We start from the raw sequence: 23,758 nt of genomic DNA, 5'->3' as shown, positions 1-23,758 counted from the left end.
AGGCCCAAATACCAGGGACAGTACTCAGGGGGGCAGAATTCCGCTCCCTGTGGGCCTGTCACTGCAGTGGTTGTGTGGTCTCAGCTGCTGGGACCCAACTCCCTTCCCGTCTCGCAGCAGCAGGGACTCTTCAAGGGAGGAGTCGGGAGCTGGCTCACCCAAAATTTGGTGGAAATTGCTAAAACCCGAATATTGACTTTTTTAAAAAAAAAAGTAGGGATTTTCTGGAGAAAATTGGTAAATAGTGAAAACAAAAGTGTATGTTTCCAAGTCTGATACAGCCTTTGGGATGGCTGTTCTCCAATCTGGGCTAAATAGGACTTCTCAGCACCAGCCCCTGTAGCCTGGGCACTGCAAAAGTCACCTGAAATAGAGTGCTCAGAGGGGGCAATTACTCAGAGACGAAGGAGAAGTTACTTACTCATACAATAACTTGAGTTCTTCAAGATGTTTTGTCCCTACGGGTGCTCACCCTTCTTCTTCTTTTCTTTGGAGTCCCAGCATTAGGCTGGATTTCATGGTGGAGAAGGAACTGGAGCAGCGGTGGGTCCACCCTGCCTTATATGCCCTCAGATCAGTACAAGGGTGTACAGCAGTGGTTGGCAACCTGCAGCCCGCGGGCCACATGCGGCCCATTAGGGTAAGCAGATTGCAGGATGCGAGACGTTTTGCGGACGTTGACCATTCGCAGGCACGGCCCCCGGCAACTCCCAGTGGCCGTGGTTCACCATTCCCGGCCAATGGGAGCTGCAGGAAGCGTCGGCCAGCAAGTCCACTAGTCTACAGAATGCCTGCACGGATCATGTGGACGCTGCTACCAAAAATGTCTGATCTGAGGCACATAGGCACGCACTGACACCTGAAGTGGAGTATCTGTAGGGACAAAACATCTCAAAGAACTCAAGTTACTGTACAAGTAAGTAACATCTCTTTTTTTTTTTTTTTTTTTTTTTTTCTTTTTTTTCGGCTGTGCTCCTGTCAATGATTGAGAAGAGGCAAGATTTATATTTTCTCTCTTTACCTTTTATTTTTGATTCCTAGGTTGTTGTTTTTTCCTTCACCTGTCATCCTTTTGCTACCCTGATTCTGTTTGCCGAACACATTTATATACCTTCACGTGCTGCTAATGCAGCTTTGCAGGTCATATCTCCACCTACAGGGATGGAGGAAATATTGCAGCTGGATTTAATACTGCTTTTCCCTTTCTACTGTAGGCTGTGCTGTATGAAGCAAACCTGCTTCAGTACTGTGTGGGGTTTGACACCAGCCAGCCAAACCACCAAAATGACCAGTTGGAATCTTTTGGGATCTTGGGGGCATTCTCTGGCTTTCAGCACCTAGTCATCTAGCCTTACTTGGCCTAAGCAAACTTGCTGTAGTTTCTCTCTTTAAAAACTTGTAGGACCTTTTGTCATACTTTTTAACAGAAAATTAGAACTCTGCAATCCCAAATCATAGGCTTAAACTTCTACTTTTAAAACATTGCTGCTAGGTTTCTTCCCCACAACATATGTTTAAAAGATATAATTGTACTGACATTTTTCTCCCCTCCCTCACAGATTATTTTGAAGTAGCAGTTTTGGCTAAAGATAAGACACAGAATTAGTGAACCATTTTTAGTGGGGACTTGCACTTGACTGTTTTTTGAAAGCTTTAGTCTTCAGACGCCTAGGTGTTGACACACAGCTTGTTTTTGAAAGTGATTGCCCTTTTGCTGCTCCTTATTATTTAAGGCTTCACAGCTGTAGGTTGCATGCTTTAGTCTGATCTTCCTAACATGGCTTTTTTAATACAGTTGCACAAGTGCTGTAGGACAGGTATTGTACCAAAAGGTTACTGGCTGTGGAATCTTGCCTACTCATCCAATCCAGTGACAGTACTACATCAACCGATCTATATTACTGCATCCAGCAGGTTATCTGTCTTCTGACTACCTCTACTGTAAATAGCATATTGATGGCAATGACTAGTGTTGAGACCTTGCCAATCAATACTAACATTGAATAAGAGTTAATTGACACAAATAACTACATCTCTTAGTTTGTGTACAAGAATGACGCCTTCTTGTGCTCTAATCAATAATGGCTCCTTGTAGAGCACTGAAACAAAGCTGCTTTCTCTGTTATTTGACAGCATTTTCCCAGGTGATTTAGAGCTGTCTCTTCCATTGTATCTCATCAGAGCAGATTAACTGGAATGTTACATATGAATTGCCTGTCAAGATGATTCCATCAGGCATTTTTTAGTAGTTTTTATCACTGTCATCGGTATTGAGTCAAGACCTTAAAGTCCTTGTTTTGTCTTCAAACAGAAAAGAGTAACCGTTTAGCACATATTAACTTTTTGTTGCTAGACAATTTCATATAGTAGTCAGTACATGTTGGTATGTTTCAGACAATCCATGTTATTTAACCAAAAATACTGGGTATATTATATGACATGGCCATTTCATTTAGTACTCAATGTTAATTTTATTAAAGGATAGGATGGAAATAATTCAGATGGAGATGCACTGCTTCAGTAGTCATGGCTGATACTTATAAAATTAATATTTAAACTATAGTCACACATTTATCTTGTTTGGAAGAATCACCTGGATTCACTGAGGATGGGGAGAAATAATATTGTTATTTTAGTTTTTAACTTACAAAAGAAACTCCCTAGTTCTGCCACCTGCTCAGGCAGATAAAGAAATACGAAATGTTCATATATAGAGTGTTTTTCGCTAAAGATGAATAGAAAAATGTTAGGTTTCCAAACCAATAACCACAGATACGCGTAATGCCAAGAATGAGAAGGTGGTTAGTTGAAATGAATTACTATGCTGAGGAGGAAATAAAGCAGGAAAGGGAAACAGTGAGGATGTCTTGTTCTCCTTATTGGTCATATTTGGGTATCTGTTACTCTTCTATTGAAACCAGACTAAGCAGAGTTTACAGATTGTAATTGGCATTGTGTTTTTATATGTGATTATTTTGAACCACTATATTAGCTGTAATATTCTGGAATTTTACACAGACTTAGCAAATAATAAGATAGCCATGGATAACCTATTTTACTGGAACATTTTGAGAAAACCTGGCCAGTTATTCCATACTACCTCTGCAAGGTATAGACTGTCTAGATGACACACACACAGAGTGGGAGCAACAGTCTGGCACAATGCACTCTAGGGTGTCCTACCATACAAAACTGGTGAGGGAAGGAGAACTGGCAGAATAGCTAACATTGGCATGATTACAAAAAGACAACCATGTGATAGGTTGGCCTCTGCCAGGGGCAAAACACTGTTAACTGCCATGGTTATGGAATTTTATCTACATTTTGTAAACATAAACCTGTGTAGTGTTAACTGTGCCAGTAGTGTGAATAGGGCCTTGGGGTCTGATGTGCAAGATATCTTGGGACCTGACCTAAAAATTCTCATGATGTATTCAACAACTGACTTAAATTGTTCTGCCAGATCCACCTCTCTACTCCTCCACTTTGTGCTGTTCTCTCTCATGTATAACAAAAGTGTCATATTGCAAGGCCAAAATCTATTTGTTCCTGGTTCCCTGGAAACATATGCTGACCACTGAGGCACTCTAAGACATGGCAGAGTTTGTCATTTTCCAGATAAATGTGCTGCATGTGGAAGGAAACATTCTGCTCTGTGCCTCAGAGTTGACAATCTGGTGGGATGGTCTCATGCATTATCTGTCTATCATGCAATATTTTTTCCCACCTCAGCAGCTGGGGCCATACTACCCATAGTTATTAAAAGTCTATGAGTTCCCTAAAAGGGTCCAACTGTGGGCACTGGTGTCTAACAACTTTTATAAAATTGCCTGTAGGGGTAACTTATTGAGCTACCACTTCAAAAACCAGTTGTTAACATTGCCCAGTGTAACTGGTGGTGTACATTGACCTGCCCAAAAAAGAAAACCCAACTTGTGATGCAGATCCCTAGCTGAGATTGTAGGGCTTGCAGTTTAGAAAAAAATAACTTGTAAAGTGAGCACATTTGGTATGAAAATCAGTGAGATGAAAGAAACATAGACCTAAGGCCTGGTCTACACTGCTGCTTAAATAGATGTAAGTTACGTCACTCGGGTGTGAAACAATCCCCCTCCTGAGCGACATAGCTTACATCGACCTAATGCGGTGTCTGCACCACACTATGTCGTCAGGAGATGCTTTCCCACCGACTTAACCTTCCACCTCTCGGTGAGGTGGAGTACTGAAGTTGACAGGAGAGCGCTCTCCCATAGACTCATCGCGTCTTCACCAGACCCGCTAAATCGATTCCACTGTATCAATCGCATCGGCACCAATTTAGCATGCAATATAGGCAAACCCTAAGTGTGCCATTTTTTCAGATTCTCTATTCAGAGTGGAGCCATACTTTATAAAATATGTACCCTAGTGTGGGCACCAGGCAGAGAAAGTCATCATTTTGGCTCAAGGGTAGTTCGTTTACAGGGCACAGGAATAGTTTTCTGGGTTGGGTTAGCAGATAGGGGGCAAAATATGCTCTCTTTCTCCTTCCACCCATGTTAAGGGCTTCAGTCTGTGGCCAACAAGTGGAGGCCCCTTGAAGGGAACTAATGATATGACTAGTGCTGTCAGCACAAGCCACAATTGGCCATTCAGCCAATATGCCTTTCCATAGGTGACTCCCAACAAATGTACATTTCAGGCCCCTACAGCTTATTTGAAAACCTTCCAGGAACAGTTTCTTCTGTTGAAATGTCCTCAAATGGCTTGAGTCTTTCCTCTTAGATAAAACCCTGAAGGTTGTGATGGAAAACTCTCCCTCTGTCCCTAGAATGCCCCCACAGGGCCATGTCCCCCATCTTAGACAACTTCTGGATGAAGCCAATGGGTAAGCTGGTGAGACAGGCTGAAAGGTCACCATTATGGAAATGATGCCCTTTGCTAGGTCTCCCAGCTTTCCCAGTGCCTTGTGAAATGAGAACATAAGTGAAAAGCAGCTGTTTCAACTGAACCCAGGTAAGAGAGAAGGGTGCTGATAGGAAAAAGAAGCACTTTGAATAATTTAACAACTCCACAATATCTCTGAGTGTTCACAGCTTTGGATGCCCAAATAGCCACACCCACTCTCATCTGTGGCTTTCCATAAGACTACCCCCTGATCCAATCAGACCAAATCTGGCCATGGTAAATCATGCATTGTGACCTCCAGGCTTGACTTGTTGCAGCTGTGTTCTATCTAGGGATGAAGCTTCACTTGGTGCAAAATCCAGTAGCCCATTTGTGCAGCAACATGGGTCTTGGTGCCACACAAAGAATCCTTATTGAGGTTGCAGGAACAAACCATCCCGATGTGTAGAAAGAATAGTAAATATGGCAGGTGACCAGCTTGGCTTAACAATGAAATCCTTGCTGATCTTAAATACAAAAAAGAAGCTTACAAGAAGTGGAAGATTGGACAAATGACCCGGGAGGAGTATAAAAATATTGCTCAGGGCATGCAGGAGTGAAATCAGGAAGGCCAAATCACATTTGGAGTAGCAGCTAGCAAGAGATGTTAAGAGTAACAAGAAGGGTTTCTTCAGGTATGTTAGCAACAAGAAGAAAGTCAAGGAAAGTGTGGACCCCTTACTGAATGAGGTAGGCAACCTAGGAACAGAGGATGTGGAAAAAGCTAATGCACTCAATGCTTTTTTGCCTCTGTCTTCACGAACAAGGTCAGCTCCCAGACTGCTGCACTGGGCAGCACAATATGGGGAGGAAGTGACCAGCCCTCTGTGGAGAAAGAAGTGGTTCGGGGCTATTTAGAAAAGCTGGACAAGCACAAATCCATGGGGCCAGATGCACTGCATCCGGGGGTGCTAAAGGAGTTGGCGGAAGTGATTGCAGAGCCATTGGCCATTATCTTTGAAAACTCATGGTGATCGGGGGAAGTCCTGGATGACTGGAAAAAGGCTAATGTAGTGCCCATCTTTTAAAAAGGGAAGGAGGAGGATCTGGGGAACTACAGGCCAGTCAGCCTCACCTCAGTCCCTGGAAAAATCATGGAGCAGGTCCTCAAGGAATCAATTCTGAAGCACTTAGAGGAGAGGAAAGTGATCAGGAACAGTCAGCATGGATTCACCAAGGGCAAGTCATGCCTGACTAACCTAATTGCCTTCTATAAGGAGAGAACTGGCTCTGTGGATGAGGGGAAAGCAGTGGATATGTTATTCCTTGACTTTAGCAAAGCTTTGATATGGTCTCACACAGTATTCTTGCCGGCAAGTTAAAGAAGTATGGGCTGGATAAATGGACTATAAAGTGGATAGAAAGCTGGCTAGATCGTCGGACTCAATGGGTAGTGATCAATGTCTAGTTGGCAGCCGGTTTCAAGCGGAGTGCCCCAAGGGTCAGTCCTGGGGCCGGTTTTGTTCAATATCTTCATTAATGATCTGGAGGATGGCGTGGACTGCACTCTCAGTAAGTTTGCAAGTGACACTAAATTGGGAGGAGTGGTAGATACGCTGGAGGGTAGGGATAGGATACAGAGGGACCTAGACAAATTAGAGGATTGGGCCAAAAGAAACCTGATGAGGTTCAACACAGACAAATGCAGAGTCCTGCACTTAAGACGGAAGAATCCCATTCACTGTTACAGACTAGGGACCGAATGGCTAGGCAGCAGTTCTACAGAGAAGGACCTAGGGGTTACAGTGGACGAGAAGCTGGATATGAGTCAACAGTGTGCCCTTGTTGCCAAGAAGGCTAATGGCATTTTGGGCTGTATAAGTAGGGGCATTGCTAGCAGATTGAGGGATGTGATCATTCCCCTCTATTCGACATTGGTGAGGCCTCATCTGGAGTACTGTGTCCAGTTTTGGGCCCAACACTACAAGAAGGATGTGGAAAAATTGGAAAGAGTCCAGCAGAGGGCAACAAAAATGATTAGGGGGCTGGAGCACATGACTTATGAGGAGAAGCTGAGGGAACTGGGATTGTTTAGTCTGCAGAAGAGAAGAATGAGGGGGGATTTGATAGCTGCTTTCAACTACCTGAAAGGGGGTTCCAAAGAGGATGGATCTAGACTGTTCTCAGTGGTACCAGATGACAGAACAAGGAGTAATGGTCTCAAGTTGCAGTGGGGGAGGTTTAGGTTGGATATTAGGGAAAACTTTTTCACTAGGAGGGTGGTGAAGCACTGGAATGGGTTACCTAGGGAGTGGTGGAATCTCCTTCCTTAGAGGTTTTTAAGGTCAGGCTTGACAAAGCCCTGGCTGGGATGATTTAGTTGGGGGATTGGTCCTGCTTTGAGCAGGGGGTTGGACTAGATGACCTCCTGAGGTCCCTTCCAACCATGAGATTCTGTGATCATTCCTGTGCTCTGCTCTCTGCACTTTCTCCTCATTGAATAGAGTATAGTACAAAGACTCTGTCTTGATATCAGTGCTCTACAGCCAACATGCTTCTGAAATAAATGTAGTCAAACTTTACTAATTCTGGGTCACTGAGAATGAAAATGATGCTTAAAATTGTTGATTGGCTCTAGTTTTCAAGATATGCTATTGGGTCAGTATATACGACCCTGGACTTGGGAATGGCGGAGGATAAATGAGTTATAAAGGGAAGGGATCTCAATTTAAACCAGAAATGACTAAAATACATCTTTGACTGGATCTATGAATAAAAGTATGACTGGGTTTGAACAGTACTTGCTTTTTAGGCAAAACAATGAATGATGCAATCTGAAGCTGGTATTGCGTCATACGTGATATGAATTGCATCATGTTATTCCTAGAAGTCATGGATGATGCAATCATAACGAAGCTTACATCACTCTGCTGAACAAATTGCCCTATATCAGCTCTAGAAATCATACAGTGTCGTGCTCTCTTATTTGTCAGTGTTTGATTTTGCAAAGGGACACATTTCTGTTTAGCCAAAGTGAGCAGAGATGCCTCGTACTTGTGTGAACAGTGCAGATAACTTCTGCTATGTTTGTGGTGAAGTGACTTTTGCATCACAAAAGCGCAGTATAACCACTATGGTTAAGAGAGCCTATTTTCTTTATTTTGGCTGAAAAATTGGAGATCAGGACAAGAGGTGGGCCCCACACACATGCTGCAATGCTTGTGCAACAAACCTTCGCCAGTGGTTGAACAGGAAAAGGAAATCTATGCCTTTTGCAGTGCCAATGATTTGGAGAGAGCCAACAGATCATACCTCAATTGTTACTTCTGCATGGTGCCTCCAGTTGGGAAAGGTGTGTCAAAGAAAAAAAGTGGACTGTGCATTATCCTAACATTCCATCAGCTATACGCCCAGTACCCCATGGAAAAGGACTGCCGGTTCCTGATGCACCAGAATCATTCTCACTTGAGTCAGACGAGGAAGAGGATGAAACTTCTGGTCCTGAACCATCAATGTCATAGGACCCACATTTTCTCCCATCCTCCTCCTCTGAACCACACCTCATATCACAAGGTGAACTGAATGACCTTGTCAGGGATTTGGAACTACCCAAGAGTAAGGCAGAGCTGTTGGGCTCCAGACTACAGCAGTGGAATCTCCTGGCAGGTGATGTTAGGGTTTCCATGTTCCGTGATCGTCAAAAGGATCTTGTCCCATTCTTCTTCATGGAAGGTGATCTTGTAGCCTGCAACAACATCGATGGTGTGATGGCAGCCCTCAACATCGTTCACGATCCAGATGAGTGGAGACTGTTCATTGATTCATCGAAGATGAGTCTTAAAGCTGTTTTACTGCATAATGGCAATGTTTTGCCATCAATTCCAGTTGGTCATGCAGTCCATATGAAGGAAACCTATGACAACATGAAACAACTTTTGAGGTGCATAAACTATGACCAACATCAGTGGCAGCTTTGTGGCGATTTGAAGGTTGTTGCTCTCTTGCTTGGTCTGCAGACTGGATACACAAAGTACTGCTGTTTTCTCTGCGAATGGGATAGTCATGCAAGAGATTCCCACTACATCAAGAAAGATTGGCCACTCCGACAGTCATTGGAGCCTGGGAGGAATCAAGGAAGATTTTGTTACCACCCTTACACATCAAGCTGGGTCTGATGAAGAACTTTGTCAAGGCCATTGACAAAACACAAGCAGCTTTCAAGTACCTCTGTGGAAAATTTCCAAGGTTAAGTGAAGCTAAGATAAAGGAAGGTGTCTTTGTTGGTCCTCAGATTCATGAACTTCTTCGAGATGATGCATTTGACCATGCACTGCATGGCAAGGAAGAGACCCGGCATGGAAAGCCTTCCAGTTAGTGGCAATAAATTTTCTTGGAAACAACAAGGCAGACAACTACAGGTTGTTGGTGGGAAAACCTCCTCAAGGCATACAAAAGCCTTGGTTGCAACATGTCACTAAAGATACATTTTTTGCACTTTCATCTAGATTTTTTTCCGCCGAACTGCGGAGCAGTGAGCGACGAGCATGGCAAGCGATTTCACCAGGACATTGCAACAATGGAGAAACGCTATCAGGACAAATGGAGCCCATCAATGCTTGCAGACTATTGCTGGACAGTGACAAGAGATGCTCCATTTAATGAATACAAGAGACAAGCCAAGAAGCACCGAGTAGACACTGAATAGGACTAAACTATGTACATAACAGTTTTTTGCCTTTTGTTTCATCATAAATTTTATTTATATAACCCTTTTGCTGATTTTTAAAGTGTTCCATAAACAGGACAGGTGAAATATTATCATGTAAAGCAACCATAAACACATGAAAAGACCTAGGTTTACAATTTATGATTAAAACTCTACTATCTACGCAATATACATAGACATAAAATGTAAAAACTTAAATATTTTAGAAACAGTAGCCAATCAGTTTTAATTGTCATATTTGAATTCAGCACATCAAAATACATAATAAATAGCACATTTTATCTCTGAAGCAGACAACTTCTCAAAAATTGTAGACCAGTGTATTCAGAGATCACCAGGTGATTGGCCTTAGCTATGTGGAAACCTGTGTATCTCTTTGCAACCATGACCTCTGTTGACAGCTACTCTAGATGTGAAACATGAAACTTGATCAGTAGGGGGAGATATGGAGTATTGGAGACAGAACTTTTGCTGGTATGGGACCTAGGCTTCTGAACTCTCTCTCTCTCTCTCTCTGGAAATAAGAATGACCTTGGACCTCACTGAATTCTGATCTAAATACAAATTCTGTTTCTTTGACGGAGCTTTTTTTTTCCCCCCGTATCACAGACCACTCATGCATAGGAGCAATGAGTGAGTGGGAGGAGGAATTCTGCTACCTTTCAAGCTATTACAACAGATGTAGAAAAGAAAGAGGGGTGTTCTTACTATTTGTGAGGTGCTGATATAAGAGGGTGATGAAGGCCAAAAATTTAAAACACCTAGATATTGTGCAATATTGTTAAAAATATAGCGAACCAGATTCTGATATTAGCTACTCCAGTGTAAATCTGGACAAATTCCACTGAATTCCATAGACTTACTCTGCTTTAACACTGCTGTAACAGGGACCAAAATCTGATCTCATTGTGGGTGTCTATAAATAGGAAGGAGGTTGAAAATCTTCTTTTAAGGATACTTGGATATAAATATACTAGCACACAATTCAATGGGTCTTGGAGGTACTCACCATTTCTCAAAATCAGGCCTTAAAACCCAGCCCCTTATTCTTGCTTAATAGTAAGTTTCAACTATTCTGATCTTATTTGTGTTCTAAAACATACAATTTTTGACGTTGCCCTTATTATTTTTCAGGTTAACAAATACAAATATTATTCACAAAATGCCGGAATGGACCCTAATTGCTGTTGTGTTGTTATCAGCGTAAGTACTGCAATTATTCTAAATAACGGATATGACATTTATCAAGAGGTGACATAATTCTAAGGACATAATTCTAAGGATTAGAAAAATTATATAAAATATAAGGGTGTTTTTCTTTAAATCTGATTAACTATGCTAGGCACTATACACAGGTTTATTCACATAAATTCAACAGTATTTCTTTTGCCAGCAGTTTTGTAGCTGTCAGGTTTTCAATAACAAATAATCATTTGAAAATTTACAGCTTGCTTAAAAAATACTAAATCGTACAGACCTCAGGTCAGTGTTGTGGCGATTTTTTTAGGCAATACTTCTCTTTTCACTCAGCTCTTCAAAACATTCATTTTCTCTCTGATATATAGTACTTTACAGCAGAGGCTTTGTTATATTTTGATCCAGTTATCTGTTGTGTAACCTATAAAACATAGCCTTTGTGTATTATAATAGATATTACATATTCAATAATAAACTTTTTTTGAAAAACTTTTAGAATGGAAGAAAACACAGTGGAAAATACTAAAGGATACTTTTTATTACATAGTAATTTTAGGGTGTTCTTGCCTTTCTTAAATAATTCATTTTTCTCTACAGCAGGAATTCATTTGTTTTTACTTGAAAATAGGGAGTACATTTAAAAAATTATATACCCAAATTACTTTTCAACACACTGTTGAATAAACTTGTGTTTTGAGAGAGAAAAATTCTCATTTTGCAACCATAACTTATTCAGACACATTCCGACTGGGATATTTAATTAAACATCCCCAATCTGCATTTAAACATAATTAAACCATTTAAAATGTCTAGACTCCTACATCATTTTAGTTTGCGTGAGGTGAGATCTGGTCTTCAGCAGTTTTTTTCTTAATCATAAGCCTGGTTTTTACATACTTCTTTTCAACATAATTCTGAAGTCATAAACAACGCAAACTATAGTCAGTACATCAAGTAACTTTCCCCATTTTTATTCTCCAAATTAGTGTACAGGTTTAAAGTTAAATAAAGGCAAAATGTAAAGGTTTCACTGTTCTAAAACAGGCAGTTCTTTTCACAAATTCATATTAAACATTTAACATTAGTTCACCTTTTAAGAAATCACTGGTGGTTTCACACAGTGTCAGACTCTGCCTTTCAGTAGGGTTAAAACCATCAAGCAATCTTTGTATGTCTTTCAGCTTGAATTACAAGATTGCAAAAATCTTATTGCAGAGACTGTTTATTACCGCACTGCTGCTTCTTCTTTTGGGCTTCCTGGGTCACTGGAGCCTGTAGGACAGAGAAGTACTTACCAGACATTCACAGGTCAAGAAGTGTTGTGGGCCAACCTCATAGCGTCCCCGGTACTGCACTTACTTTCTTTGATATTACTTCAGTCTGACACATTGTTCTGGCTTTACTGTCCCAAGGAAGGCTATACCAGTAGGCATTAGAGTAGGCTTCAGCGAGCCCTACATCTGTGTCACCCAGCCAGATACTGCTCAAATGATTCATTAAATCAGAACACAGAAAGTAACTTTACTTGAATGCCTTGGTATAAATTTTTTATCAACTGTAAGAACAAATCTTTTGTCATTTTTTACTATACACTCTTATGGTTGAATTGGTAATTTGTGAAACAGATCTTATGAATTTTTCAGGCAGTTTCTTTACATTCAGTGAAATGACTATTTTGTTCACAAGTAAAATGTGTGTCTTTGGTCATCTGCTACACACAGTATTAATAATAAGCTATAAGTGTTTGCAAACCTAATTGCAGTTTTACAGTTGCTTTAAAATGTAGCCAAGCAAAAGATGCAGTAGCGGGCAGTCTTTTCTGCAAAGCCACAGGCTCAGAATAGGAGCTGTCTTACGTCTGCTTTCTAAGGGCCCAGTCCTGAGAAAAAGGCTTCAGAATTGGGCCATAAAATAGTGGAGACTAGAGAATATTCTTAATCTTATTCCAGTGAAAGCAAGGATAAAACTTCCATTGGCTTCAGTGGAATCCAGAATGGGCACCAGGTTTGTTACAGAAGTGATGGTCTTTGGTTTCTAAACAATAGCCCAATTACCTCCCACTTCCTCTATCTGGAGAGAGAGTATTGATTCACTTCTGGAAAGTAAAGGGAGTTCAGCCTTCAGAACCATGGCTTAGTGGACACCAGGAACATCCAGATGGAGGTCCTATACATCTGCTCCTTAGCTCCCAACCCGGCTCCCTGGTAGTGCTGTTTCTCAGGCTGCTCCTGCTCCTGAAGAGGAATTCCATGGCCTGGAGGGGCTCCACAGAAAAGCTTTAGGCTGGATTAACTCTCCTGAAGGTTCCATGGGGTCTAGAGGGGGATGATGCTTGTCAACAGCAGACTGATGGTCACCATGGACCCCCACAAAGAGTTTTCTGTGGGGTCTGGGTCAAAAGATGTATTAACCACTTTCACTTGCCTCTTTGACAGAGGGAGATAAGGAGGGCCTCTTCCGCATGTGCAAGTATCAACAGGGCATGATCTGGCCCCAGGGATGGGTGGTGGCTGTGTTATTCCTAGAGCCAAACAATGGGGTAGCGTAAGCAACAACTTGAAAAGAAGCTAATTGCACATCTCCCCAGCTTGGCTGAAAGGTGATATGATGGAAGCGCCTAATGTACGAATAACCTGGGGGATCAGAGGTGATAAGAACATGGGCTAGAATGAAGGAGTGAGCAATGGGATTTAAGGGCTACACATCATAATAATCCACCTGTTTCATTTTCCAATTCAAGGAGACATGACAAACAAGTAGCCTCTCTCTGATTTGAGGACCTAAGGTGTTTTGTTTTTTAGAAAGGTAGCAACTGTGTCAGACTTTGCTTGCACCCCTCTCCTTAGGCACAGATACCGTGACTCATCACTTTCTTGTCACATATGGGTGTTATGTGCTGGAGAATGATATTGAGAAAACTTCCCAGTGCATTTGCATAGTACCCTGGATACTTTTGTGTCTGTGAACTTCCTGCTTTGCTGCTGGCCAAGGTTACTATTACCATTAGTGATGTCTCAAATTTAGCAGGATGTGATTACTGCTTAATAGTTTGTATTACCATGGCACAAAATTTTCCTTCATTTCCTTAGCAAGGTGTGTGTGTAATACATAGGTTTTCTTTATGTATAAAATATAGGCTATTAAGGTATTAGAGCTACCTGTCCAGACAACATCCAGATTAACACAGTCCAAATGATCATGATATCAAAAATGAATGTCCAATCTGAGCCCTTAATGAAAATCTAACCTGAGGCATTTCCATCTATCTGTTCAATAGATTCTCATTTGCCATATTATATACTGTGCTTTCCTAGACTGCCCTTTGACATCCAGTGAAGAGGCTTACCCAAATATTACTGAATACTGCACCTAAGCCTGGCATGGAGCGGGAACAACTTTAAAATGATTCACAGACCAAATGCTTTATTTGCTTGCTAATTAGTTTTGTAAGTTCAGAGGTGGTGGTTTGCAGACGCTCCTTTTAGGAATGTTTAGAGTTTAAATTTGATATTATAGTAATATCTGTGATTATAATGCAGTATAAAACAAAGTACTGGAAGATATAGCTTTCCCCCAAAGATCTTTGCTTGATATCAAATGAAGCAGATAAATTTATATATACACAGTATTTAAAGAAAGAGGAAATCGGAAGGTAGGGAAGATTGTATACCCCTGATACAGTCTAATGGAAAAGCTTTCAAGATATTCACAAGAAATGTCTGCTTTCATTTTATTTATCTGAACTGGCTGGTTCCAGTGAACTGTGGTCAGTTTCATCTGCAAAGTCCATGCAACAGTTTTTCCCTCTAAAAGCTTGAGAGCATTTCAAAACGTCCTGGGATTAGTGGGTAAGCATTAGGACTCAGTATTTAAACAAACTCAAAACGACCATGATCACTAAACAAAAGCCTACGTTAGACATGTGCAGCCACTTTAGGTAAATGTGTCATGTGGAGATGTACTCTAGAGGTTTAGTCTCAGAGATGACAGTGCAGGGACTGAAGAATCTGGATACAAGTGCTTGTTTTTACTTCACAGACAATATTTATAGCATACCTATTGCTCGAAAGAAAAGGCATAAAGAAATCTCTCTATCGTTTCAAGAGGAATTTGCCTTTTCAGAAATTTCTGTTGCATGTTTTTATGCTAAATGTTGCATTCTTGATACGTGAGAATTAAATAGGCCTATACTGATTGTAAAAATATATTGGATGTGAGTTTACTCTGCAAAGTAACAATGTGAAAATGTCACTCTTACTTCACAGAGCTGCTTCCTTTCTGTCATGTCTATAGTCAGTTATGTCTATTTAGTTTAATAACTAAAATAAGCTTTTATTCCTGTTACCCTAACAGAGACAACCATCAGCTGGATGCTATTTTGGCTAACAATTCTATTGATAGGTGAGCCAAATTTCAGCTGGAAAATCTTTCTTTATTACACACAGAACACAAGCTGAATATTTTTCTAATCCCAAAATGAGTTTGCAGCACCAGCAGTTAGAAAAATCTTCATTTTTACTTATAAAATGAACCCATATGGTCTGGAGCAGTGATACTCAAACTTAGGCTTGGGAGCTCAAGTGGCATCTTTGCAGCACATGATTAAAACACTCTGTGATTTAGTTACCAACCAGTCAGGGTGCTTTTACTGTGTTATTACCAATTGTAGAATACTTGGTCAGTCATTTTGCTGTGAGAATGGTAGGTAGATAGATAGTAAATGAAACAATGAATTCATGCTTCTGTGGCTCTTTTTTGGGTAATGTTGATCACTAATTTGGCTCCTGAATCACTGAGGTCTGAGTATCACTGATCTGGAGTTCATGACAGTTATGGATCCACAGTGCCATCTTTACAGAGGTATTTTTTGAGTCACATTCCACTTTATAATTTAAAATGCGAAGAATCCAAGTTACACTAAGTAAGATTATACTTTCTTCCATTTTTCTCATGTTTTGGATTAATAGATCATGAATGTTCAGAAATGGTTTGAAGTAAATAGGATGAAATTCAATAAAGACAAATGCAAAGTACTCCAACTGATTGTTCCTTCCTAAGTGAGGAATGACTGCCTAGGAAGGAGTACTGTGGAAAGGGATCTTGGGGTCATAGTGGACCACAAGCCAAATATGAGTCAACAGTGTAACACTGTTGCAAAAAAAAGCAAACATCATTCTGGGATGTATTAGCAGCAGTGTTGTAAGCAAGACACGAGAAGTAATTCTTCCACTCTACTCCATGCTGATTAGGCCTCAACTGGAGTATTGTGTCCAGTTCTGGGCGCCACATTTCAGGACAAATTGGAGAAAGTCCTGAGAAGAGCAACAAAAATGATTAAAGGTCTAGAAAACATGACCTATGAAGGAAGATTGGAAAATTTGGGTTTGCTTAGTCTGGAAAAGAGGAGACATGATGATAGTTTTCAAGTACACCTCTACCTCGATATAATGCTGTCCTCGGGAGCTAAAAAATCTTACCGTGTTATAAACTTTCTTTGATCCGCCGGATTGCATCGCCCCCCCGGAGCACTGCTTTACCGCATTATATCAGAATTCGTATTCTATCGGGTCACATTATATCGGGGTAGAGGTGTACATAAAAGGTTGTTACAAGGAGGAGGGAGAAACATTGTTCTTTTTAACCACTGAGGATAGGACAAGAAGCAGTGGGCTTAAATTGCTGCAAGGGAGGTTTAGGTTGGACATCAGGAAAAGCGTCCTAACTGTCAGGGTGGTTAAGCACTGGAATAAATTGCCCAGGGAGGTTGTGGAATCTCCATCATTGGGGGTTATTAAGAGCAGGTAAGACAAACACCTGTCAGGAATGGTCTAGATAATACTTAGTCCTGCCATGAGTGCAGGGGACTAGACTAGATGACTTCTCGAGGTCCCTTCCAGTCCTATGATTCTATGAATGTTAAAGTGCAAATGAAGTTTTCTGCTAAACAGCAAGATTTAGCACTTATTTTTTAAGCATACTCAATTCTGCTTAGTCAGCTTATTAGTATAAACCTAGTATTTACTGTATGATACTGTACTTCCTCCTAGCACCATTCAGAAGTTACTTGGGAAATGTATGCAGTACAGTAATTTTGTAATTGCCTAGTGCAGTCACCACCTGCACATCTTAAAGAGTATGAAAAAGTTCACCACTACTTTAAAACTAAATTACAGTCTTCAGCCTCATCACTAATAGGGAGAACCAACATATAATGCTTCCCAGAGTCCCTTGTTGCACAGGATTAGCATTCACTGTCTTGCATACCTGCCACATCTACTGCCCAATGTAGGAGGAGACTGGGGTGATGGCCCCCTTTCAGGTGTCTTGCACCTGTGAGGTTATGTGGGAAGAGTCCATGTGTTTCTGTTTATATATGTATAGTTGTGTAAGAAGTGCCATCAGCCTCAGTTTTGAAGGGTGTGGGCATTGTGCGCAAAGAAATGGAATGTTTTCTAGTCCGTTGCCCTGTGAATGGCCAGGCCCAATCTGGCCCTTACTTTGACCTCCTCCTTGCCTACCCCAAAATACCAATAAGATAAGAATTCTAGATAGGAGGAAAATACACAAGTCAATAGAAATACTGGGATTTTTTTCCATTGATAAACACATGTTTTGGAGCTTCTGGAGGGAGTAACCTTATGGAAACTTACATTTATTTAGTTCATTCCCTGCCTTCCCCCACACACACTCCCTTTTATTTTGAATCCAGAAGCCACAGATACAGCTGGGAAGCGATAGTGCTTCCCCACCACCTCATTTCTGCCCTTTGTATGAATAAGATGTAGCTCTGATTTTTCACACCAACTCCAACCCTTGCCCTCTCCTAAGGATAGCACACATTAAGGAAGGTAGTTTTGTCATGTTGACTTTTGTCCGTTGGGGAAAGAGTTGTGTCAACACACTTCACATCATTTTGAATCTCATGCCACAGTTGAACCCTGGACACACGGGTGAAAAACCATCCGGCCTTACTTATAAAATATATAGGAGTTAATAGTTCAGAAACTTTAAATTTTAATTATTGAAAATATATTTGATTGATTTAATTAAGAGTGTCTACTTTTTAGTTTTACTTTCCTTCTCCTTGCACCACACACACATTAGTATGCATAATAGCCCAGGAATAAATCAAAAAGTTTGCTTCTACAAGACTCAAAAGTCTTTCCTGCACCTTTGTAAAGAAAGAAATAAGTTGACTGTACCAGGGTGATTCTGAAGAAAAGCAAGATGTTGATGATGTTGCACGTAATACAGTATATTTAGTAGCTCAGTAGGGTTGTTAGCAACAGGATTTAGACATAAAGTCTTGGCGTTGAAATTACTTTGGGTTCACCCACTGAGCAAACCTAATTGTAATATATATCATCACAAAGTGAATTACAAAGTACTAGCTTTATTTGTGATGGAAACGTCCCTTTGAAAATATACCTGCTTCCTTATTAATAGGTAATCTTTATACATTAAATGCAAACATTTTTATCATGAAACATAGGCCATCTGTTAGACAAATAACACTTTTATTCTTTTATCACAATCTTTTACATTCAAAGTTTTAATTTTATCTCAGTAAACTTTCTAAAGAATGGTCTGAATTCATTGGTGACATACCCTGTGCAGTCCCACTGATTTGAGTGAGATTTCACAGGGTGTAAATCTGTGTTGAATTGTCCCATTGTTTCTGAAGCAGGTGGAAAGCTACGCTTGAGAGAATTCAGAAAGGTTGCTGAAAGCCTGGTCTGCACAGAAACATTGTACTTGCATAATTATTTCAGTTAGGGGTGTGATTTTTTTTTCCCCCCTTGAATCAAGATACTTGTACTGGTACAACCCTTAGAGGATTCAGTTAAACCTCTATAGCTGGAATAAGCTGCGCCGGTATAGCTGTGTTGACGCTAATGGGGTTGAATACTGGTGTAGTTAAAGCCGTACAACTTTTGAGTGTAGAGAAGGCCTAAGATAACAGATAACTTTGGAAAACCTGCACTACCAGTCCAGTCCTTATGGTTCTCTGTTGTTACTGGTGGAGCTAAAACTCAGTACAATCTCAAGTACTTACTCCTGAGGGCATTCTGCGCCAAAAAATTAGTGTCTATGCACAATATTTTAAAATTCTGCAAGATTTATTTGTCAATAAATAAATGCAGAGGCTCCAGCCTGGCAGTGGGGAGCACAAGCCACTGGCTCCACGAAGATGGGTGATCACCCTGCAGCTCCCCCATCCCCGGGACACGGACTCAGTGGTGAGGCTGCACCTGACCTTGACACAGCTCAAGGCCTGGGCCTGCCCCAGGAACACCCTGGGGCTCTGCACCAGGCGCTCCAGGTATGGGGCAGGCAGGCTCAACCAGGCAGGATTCAAGTGTGGAGGGACTCGGTGTGGGGGGATCCAGGTGTGGGATGAGAGGATTCTGTGTGGGACAATCTGAGTGCAGGCAGCTCAGTGAGGGATCTAGGTGTGGCAGGATCTGGATGCACAGAGGCTCGTTGGGGGGCAGGTTCCAAGTGCAGAGGCAATGGGATTTTGCAAGGGCTTCCAGGTGAAGGTGGCTGGGGCTCAGCAGTGTGGGTGTGGGGCGCTCAGCATGGGGGCCTGGGTGCTGGGGGGGTGGAGCTTAGTAAGATGGGTGTCTTGGTGCAGCTCGTTTGGGGTCAGTGGCATGGCAGTCTGGACGTGGGGGCTCAGGGTGGTGCAGGGCAGTGGGGCTCTTCAGGGTGGGGGTTTGAGTGCAGGGAGCTCAGTGAGGGGTGGTCAGTGCAGGGGTGGGGGTCCGGAGGCATGGAGTCTGGGTGAAGGGGGCTCCAGATGCAGGGTTTGAGGTTCAGTGGGGTGGGTTTGGGTATGGAGGGCTAGGGGGGTTCTGGGTGTACAGGGTGAGGCTTGACGGGGGTGTCTACGTATGGGCAGTCCGAATGCACGGGGGTTGGGCAGATGTGGGAGCAGCTCCCCTTATAGTGACCCCTCCCCCTGCAGATGAGGAGTGATGGGGCAGGAAGCGGGGAGGATGCTGGGCTTCCTACAGCTGGGGGAGGTTTCTGGAGCTGGGTTTGACACAGCCCCTGGCACTCCTTGCAGTGGAGAGGAAGTCCCATCCTCTCCTGCCTCCAGCCCAGCGCGGACTAGCAGCTGATCCCAGCTCAGGGTAGAAGCCACTGGCTGGGGTGTCCCCAGCCCTGCAGTGATTTACCTCTTCGCTGGTTGCTCAGGGTGCCTGAAATGATGTGTCTGCACAGCTAGAGAATGGTGCATGACTGCTCTTGCAGCTTCCCTTTGCTTCCTTGTCAGAAAGTCCTTTTTCTGCGGAGAAGCAAAGAAATCTGCGGGAGACATGAATTCTGCGCACGCGCAGTGTCGCAAAATTCCCCCAGAAGTAGGTACTAAACTGGGGCTATCTAAAAGGCCAACACTTAATCCTTGGGATTTTGGTTTGCTCTCTGTCTTAACATCAATTGAGAATCGCAGATCTGTTATCGCAAACAGTGTTGCCATACCAGTGTATGGGGACAGTAACAGGAGAAAGAACCCTTCCATTTGTCTCTGAATACAAAGAGCTGCAAAATCCCATGTTAAAAAAAAAAAAAAAAAAAAAAAAAAAAAAAATTATGGCCTTGGAAAAAAATGTAGCTTAAGATTCATCCAGCAGATATGGGTGCTTGAAGATGGTGTAACTTAGTGGTTAATGAGTGTGCGAAGATGGATAATTGTCAGTCTTCGCTGTCCAAAGATAGACTATAGAAATTATTAGATGTCTGAAAATACTTTGATTGGAGAGGAGAAAGAAGATTAGAACTGCTTAATTTTTACAGAGGCATATAAAATAGTGAATGCCATAGAGAAGATCATAGACTCTCAAGATTGGAAGGGGCCTCAGGAAGTCATCTAGTCCAATCCCCTGCTCAAAACAGGACCAGTCCCCAGACAGATTTTTGCCCCTGAGCCCTAAATGGCCCCCTCAAGGATTGAACTCACAATCCTGGGTTTAGCAGGCCAGTGCTCAAACCACTGAGCTATCCCCCTCCTATTTATTTTCTGATAATACAGGAACAAGGAAACATCAGATGAAATTTAAAATCAACCTTTAAAACTGATAAAGGGAAATATCTTTTTTTTTTTTTTTGCACCATCTCATAATTAACTGTGGAAGTTGCTGCTCCAAGGTATCAGAGGCTAAGAAATTAGTAGATTTCGAAAAAAGATGAGATACGTACATTGATAAAAACATCCACTGTTACGTCAGGTAGAATACAAACCCTCAAGTTTCAAGACATAAGTCAACCGCTAATTTCCTGGAGTCAGGAACAGACTTCACATACAGGTACGTTATTCCAGAATTATCTATTGTGAGGGTTTTCCTATCTTCACCTCATTCATCCCATACGTCCACTTTTTAAGATATGTTAATAGTTTAGATGAACCACTGATCTGATCCAGTACAGTAATGGATATGTTCCTAGTGAAGAACGTTAAAGTAATGGGAAAGCAAATAAGGTAACATGGTGTATGGTGCAGTTTGAAATGTGCTTATTTTTTGTATTCATGAAAACAAGCAGAAAATATTGCCTCTTTGGGAGGAAAAGGGATACATGTCATTGTCAAGAAGATGATGTATACAAACTGTGTCTCTGGGCAACTGGGATAAGGCCAAGAATTAGAAATGTGGAAGTTCCATTCTAGTGTGTTGGGAATCCAGAAGAGTGGGTGGTTTTTATTGACAGAAGGAATGCAATTAGAGCAAGCAAATTGAGGATGAGAGGGAAGCTCTCATATTAGTAGAAGGATCCAGAATTTACTGCAAAATTGAAGCTGACTGGTAATGGATAGAGAAAAGTTGATCTTTTTCTTTTTTTAAGCTGTATATTGTAGTTTAGTACAGAATCCGCATTGATGAAGGCACTTAAAATTAGTGTACGGTATATTTTGTTTAGTTGAAACTAACACTAAAAAGTATTTGCATACAGCTGTTTTCTTTAAATATTGGGCTGTTGCTGTTTCTGTAATCAGTTGTTTTATGTAATATGTTGTTTTACAGTAACCAAGTACCCCTAATGTTTCACATTAATTTTATGTAAAAACAGCAGGAAAAAAATCTTATTTAATAATATAGGGGTAAAGAATTGGAGACATTTGCCTTAGCAGGACAGGGAGAAGATATAATGAACCAATACTTTCACACTTAAACAATACTTTGACAATTATGTCCTGAACCTGCAAAGCGCTTCAGCATGTATGTCATCGAGCTACTCATTAGCAATGGGGCTACAGCATGAGCAGAGTTATGCACGTGCTTAAGTGCTTGGAGGTCTAGGGCCTTAGAGTATTATTTTGCATTTAATAAACTCATTTAGTATGCATACTCTATACGGTCCTTCCCAAAAACAAACAAACAAACAAAACGTATAAATATCTTAAAATTGTCTGTCTGGTGATGTCAAAGTCATGCGTAAGTCACTCATAGCAAAACTGGGTGTTTCTGAGAAGTGGTTTATAATGGAATGTTTTTAGAGGGACGAGCGTAAGTTAAATACAACCAAATGCCAGCCTTCATAATTTTTAGTATTCTGTCACAGGTCTAGTCTCTTAACAATACCTACTTTTATGTAGCTTTACAAATGAGAGTTAGTAGCATTCTCCCCATTTTGTAGATGGAGAAATGGAGGCATAGAGCAGTGAAGTCACTTGCCTAAGGTCACACAGGTCAAAAGCAGAGCTGGGACTATAACTTTTAAACAGAAATAGTAATGCTTTTAGGCCAAAATGTGTATACCTACTCTGAGTGGAGTTAGGAAAAATAGTGCATAAAAAGCCCGTGACTGCCCAGAGCGCTGTCTGCACTAATGCTCTCATTGTTGCTACTGCCACTGGGGCTGTGACAACATTAGCAGTGCATGGGAATTTTTTTGAAAGAAAATCCCCTTTGAGAAGTCCAGGACTGGAATAGCAGGGGTTTTGCAAACAGTGAAGTTTAATCAGAAAAATATTGATGTGCTTATCTTTCACATCCTTCTTTTAAATGTGGACATATTTAGTAGCAGCAAGTCTATTCGTGGCTTGTCTCTTTACTCAGCTGCATTATACCAAGTGTTTGGTTTGTGTATTGGACTGAAAAGTAGATAATCAGATCATAGTTTAGTTTTAGAACTTTCTAACACAATAATCAATTTTATGGTAAATAGTTTCCATAGTAACTGAGTGCAGGTGGGTACATTTATGAAGTATTGATGAGTTATTTACCTGGGTGGATTGGACCATAGTTTTTCCACCTGCAACACACTGTATATCTGAATCAATTTTTACCAGAGTTTTTCCATAGCATTCACAGAGAGTACTGACAAGCAGTAGCAAGGAGAGACTTTTACTATTCACTACTAAATTCATTCATTTTTCATAGCTGTTTATGCAAGAGGTTTTTCATTTTATTTATAAAATTATACTTGGATTTATGTGCAAACCATGGATATATCTAAGTATTCAGAAGATCTGTTGCCCATTGAAGAAGAATGTGTGTTTTGCTTCACAGAGAATTGTAATTTTACAGAATATTTACAAGGTCCTTGCTCCGAAAAGCTTCCATTCTAAGGCCCTAGTCTTACCAAGATGTACGCATGCGCTTAACTTTACGTATCTGAGTAGACACAGTGACTTCTATGGGACAAACTCACATGTGTAAGTGTTTGCAGGATCAGGTTCTAACTCCACCCAACATAAGTTGAGAAATATGAAAAAAACAGGAAGGTATGATCGATGCAGAGATCCGTGTAAGAAAGTCTAATAAAAATAGGACTTGAGGGGTTGGATGGGAGGACATTTGATTCATAAGAAGCTGATCTGAGAATGGGAGGTGGAATAAAAGGAGGGCCAAAGTCAAGAGAGAAGGAGAAAAAAGCAGTAGAGTATAAGAAGTGAGAAGTATCTTTGATCTGTTGGTCTGGTTAGCAGAGGGGACTGACTTCAAATAAATGGAATCCTTTAAA

At 41.2% G+C, this 23,758-nt stretch overlaps 1 protein-coding gene across 5 annotated transcripts in view; it reads left to right on the top strand.

The window, feature by feature from the left end:
* Positions 1 to 23,758, top strand: part of RPAP2 (RNA polymerase II associated protein 2) — a 73,093-nt gene that overhangs the window by 32,230 nt on the left and 17,105 nt on the right. For 3 of the 5 annotated variants that reach the window (XM_034778132.1, XM_034778131.1, XM_034778130.1), the window contains exon 11: positions 10,727 to 10,795. The exons of 1 other annotated variant lie outside the window; for it this stretch is intronic. In XM_034778132.1, the coding sequence (XP_034634023.1) occupies positions 10,727 to 10,795 (69 nt within the window). Of the gene's footprint in view, positions 1 to 10,726; positions 10,798 to 22,346; positions 22,355 to 23,758 lie in introns of all 5 variants that reach the window. One more of the 5 variants, XM_034778134.1, reaches the window with a different exon arrangement.

This window comes from Trachemys scripta, chromosome 8 (genome assembly GCF_013100865.1).
Source record: "Trachemys scripta elegans isolate TJP31775 chromosome 8, CAS_Tse_1.0, whole genome shotgun sequence".
NCBI lineage: Eukaryota > Metazoa > Chordata > Testudines > Emydidae > Trachemys > Trachemys scripta.
Note: the sequence above shows the minus strand (reverse complement) of the source record. Positions and strands in the feature narration are given on the sequence as shown.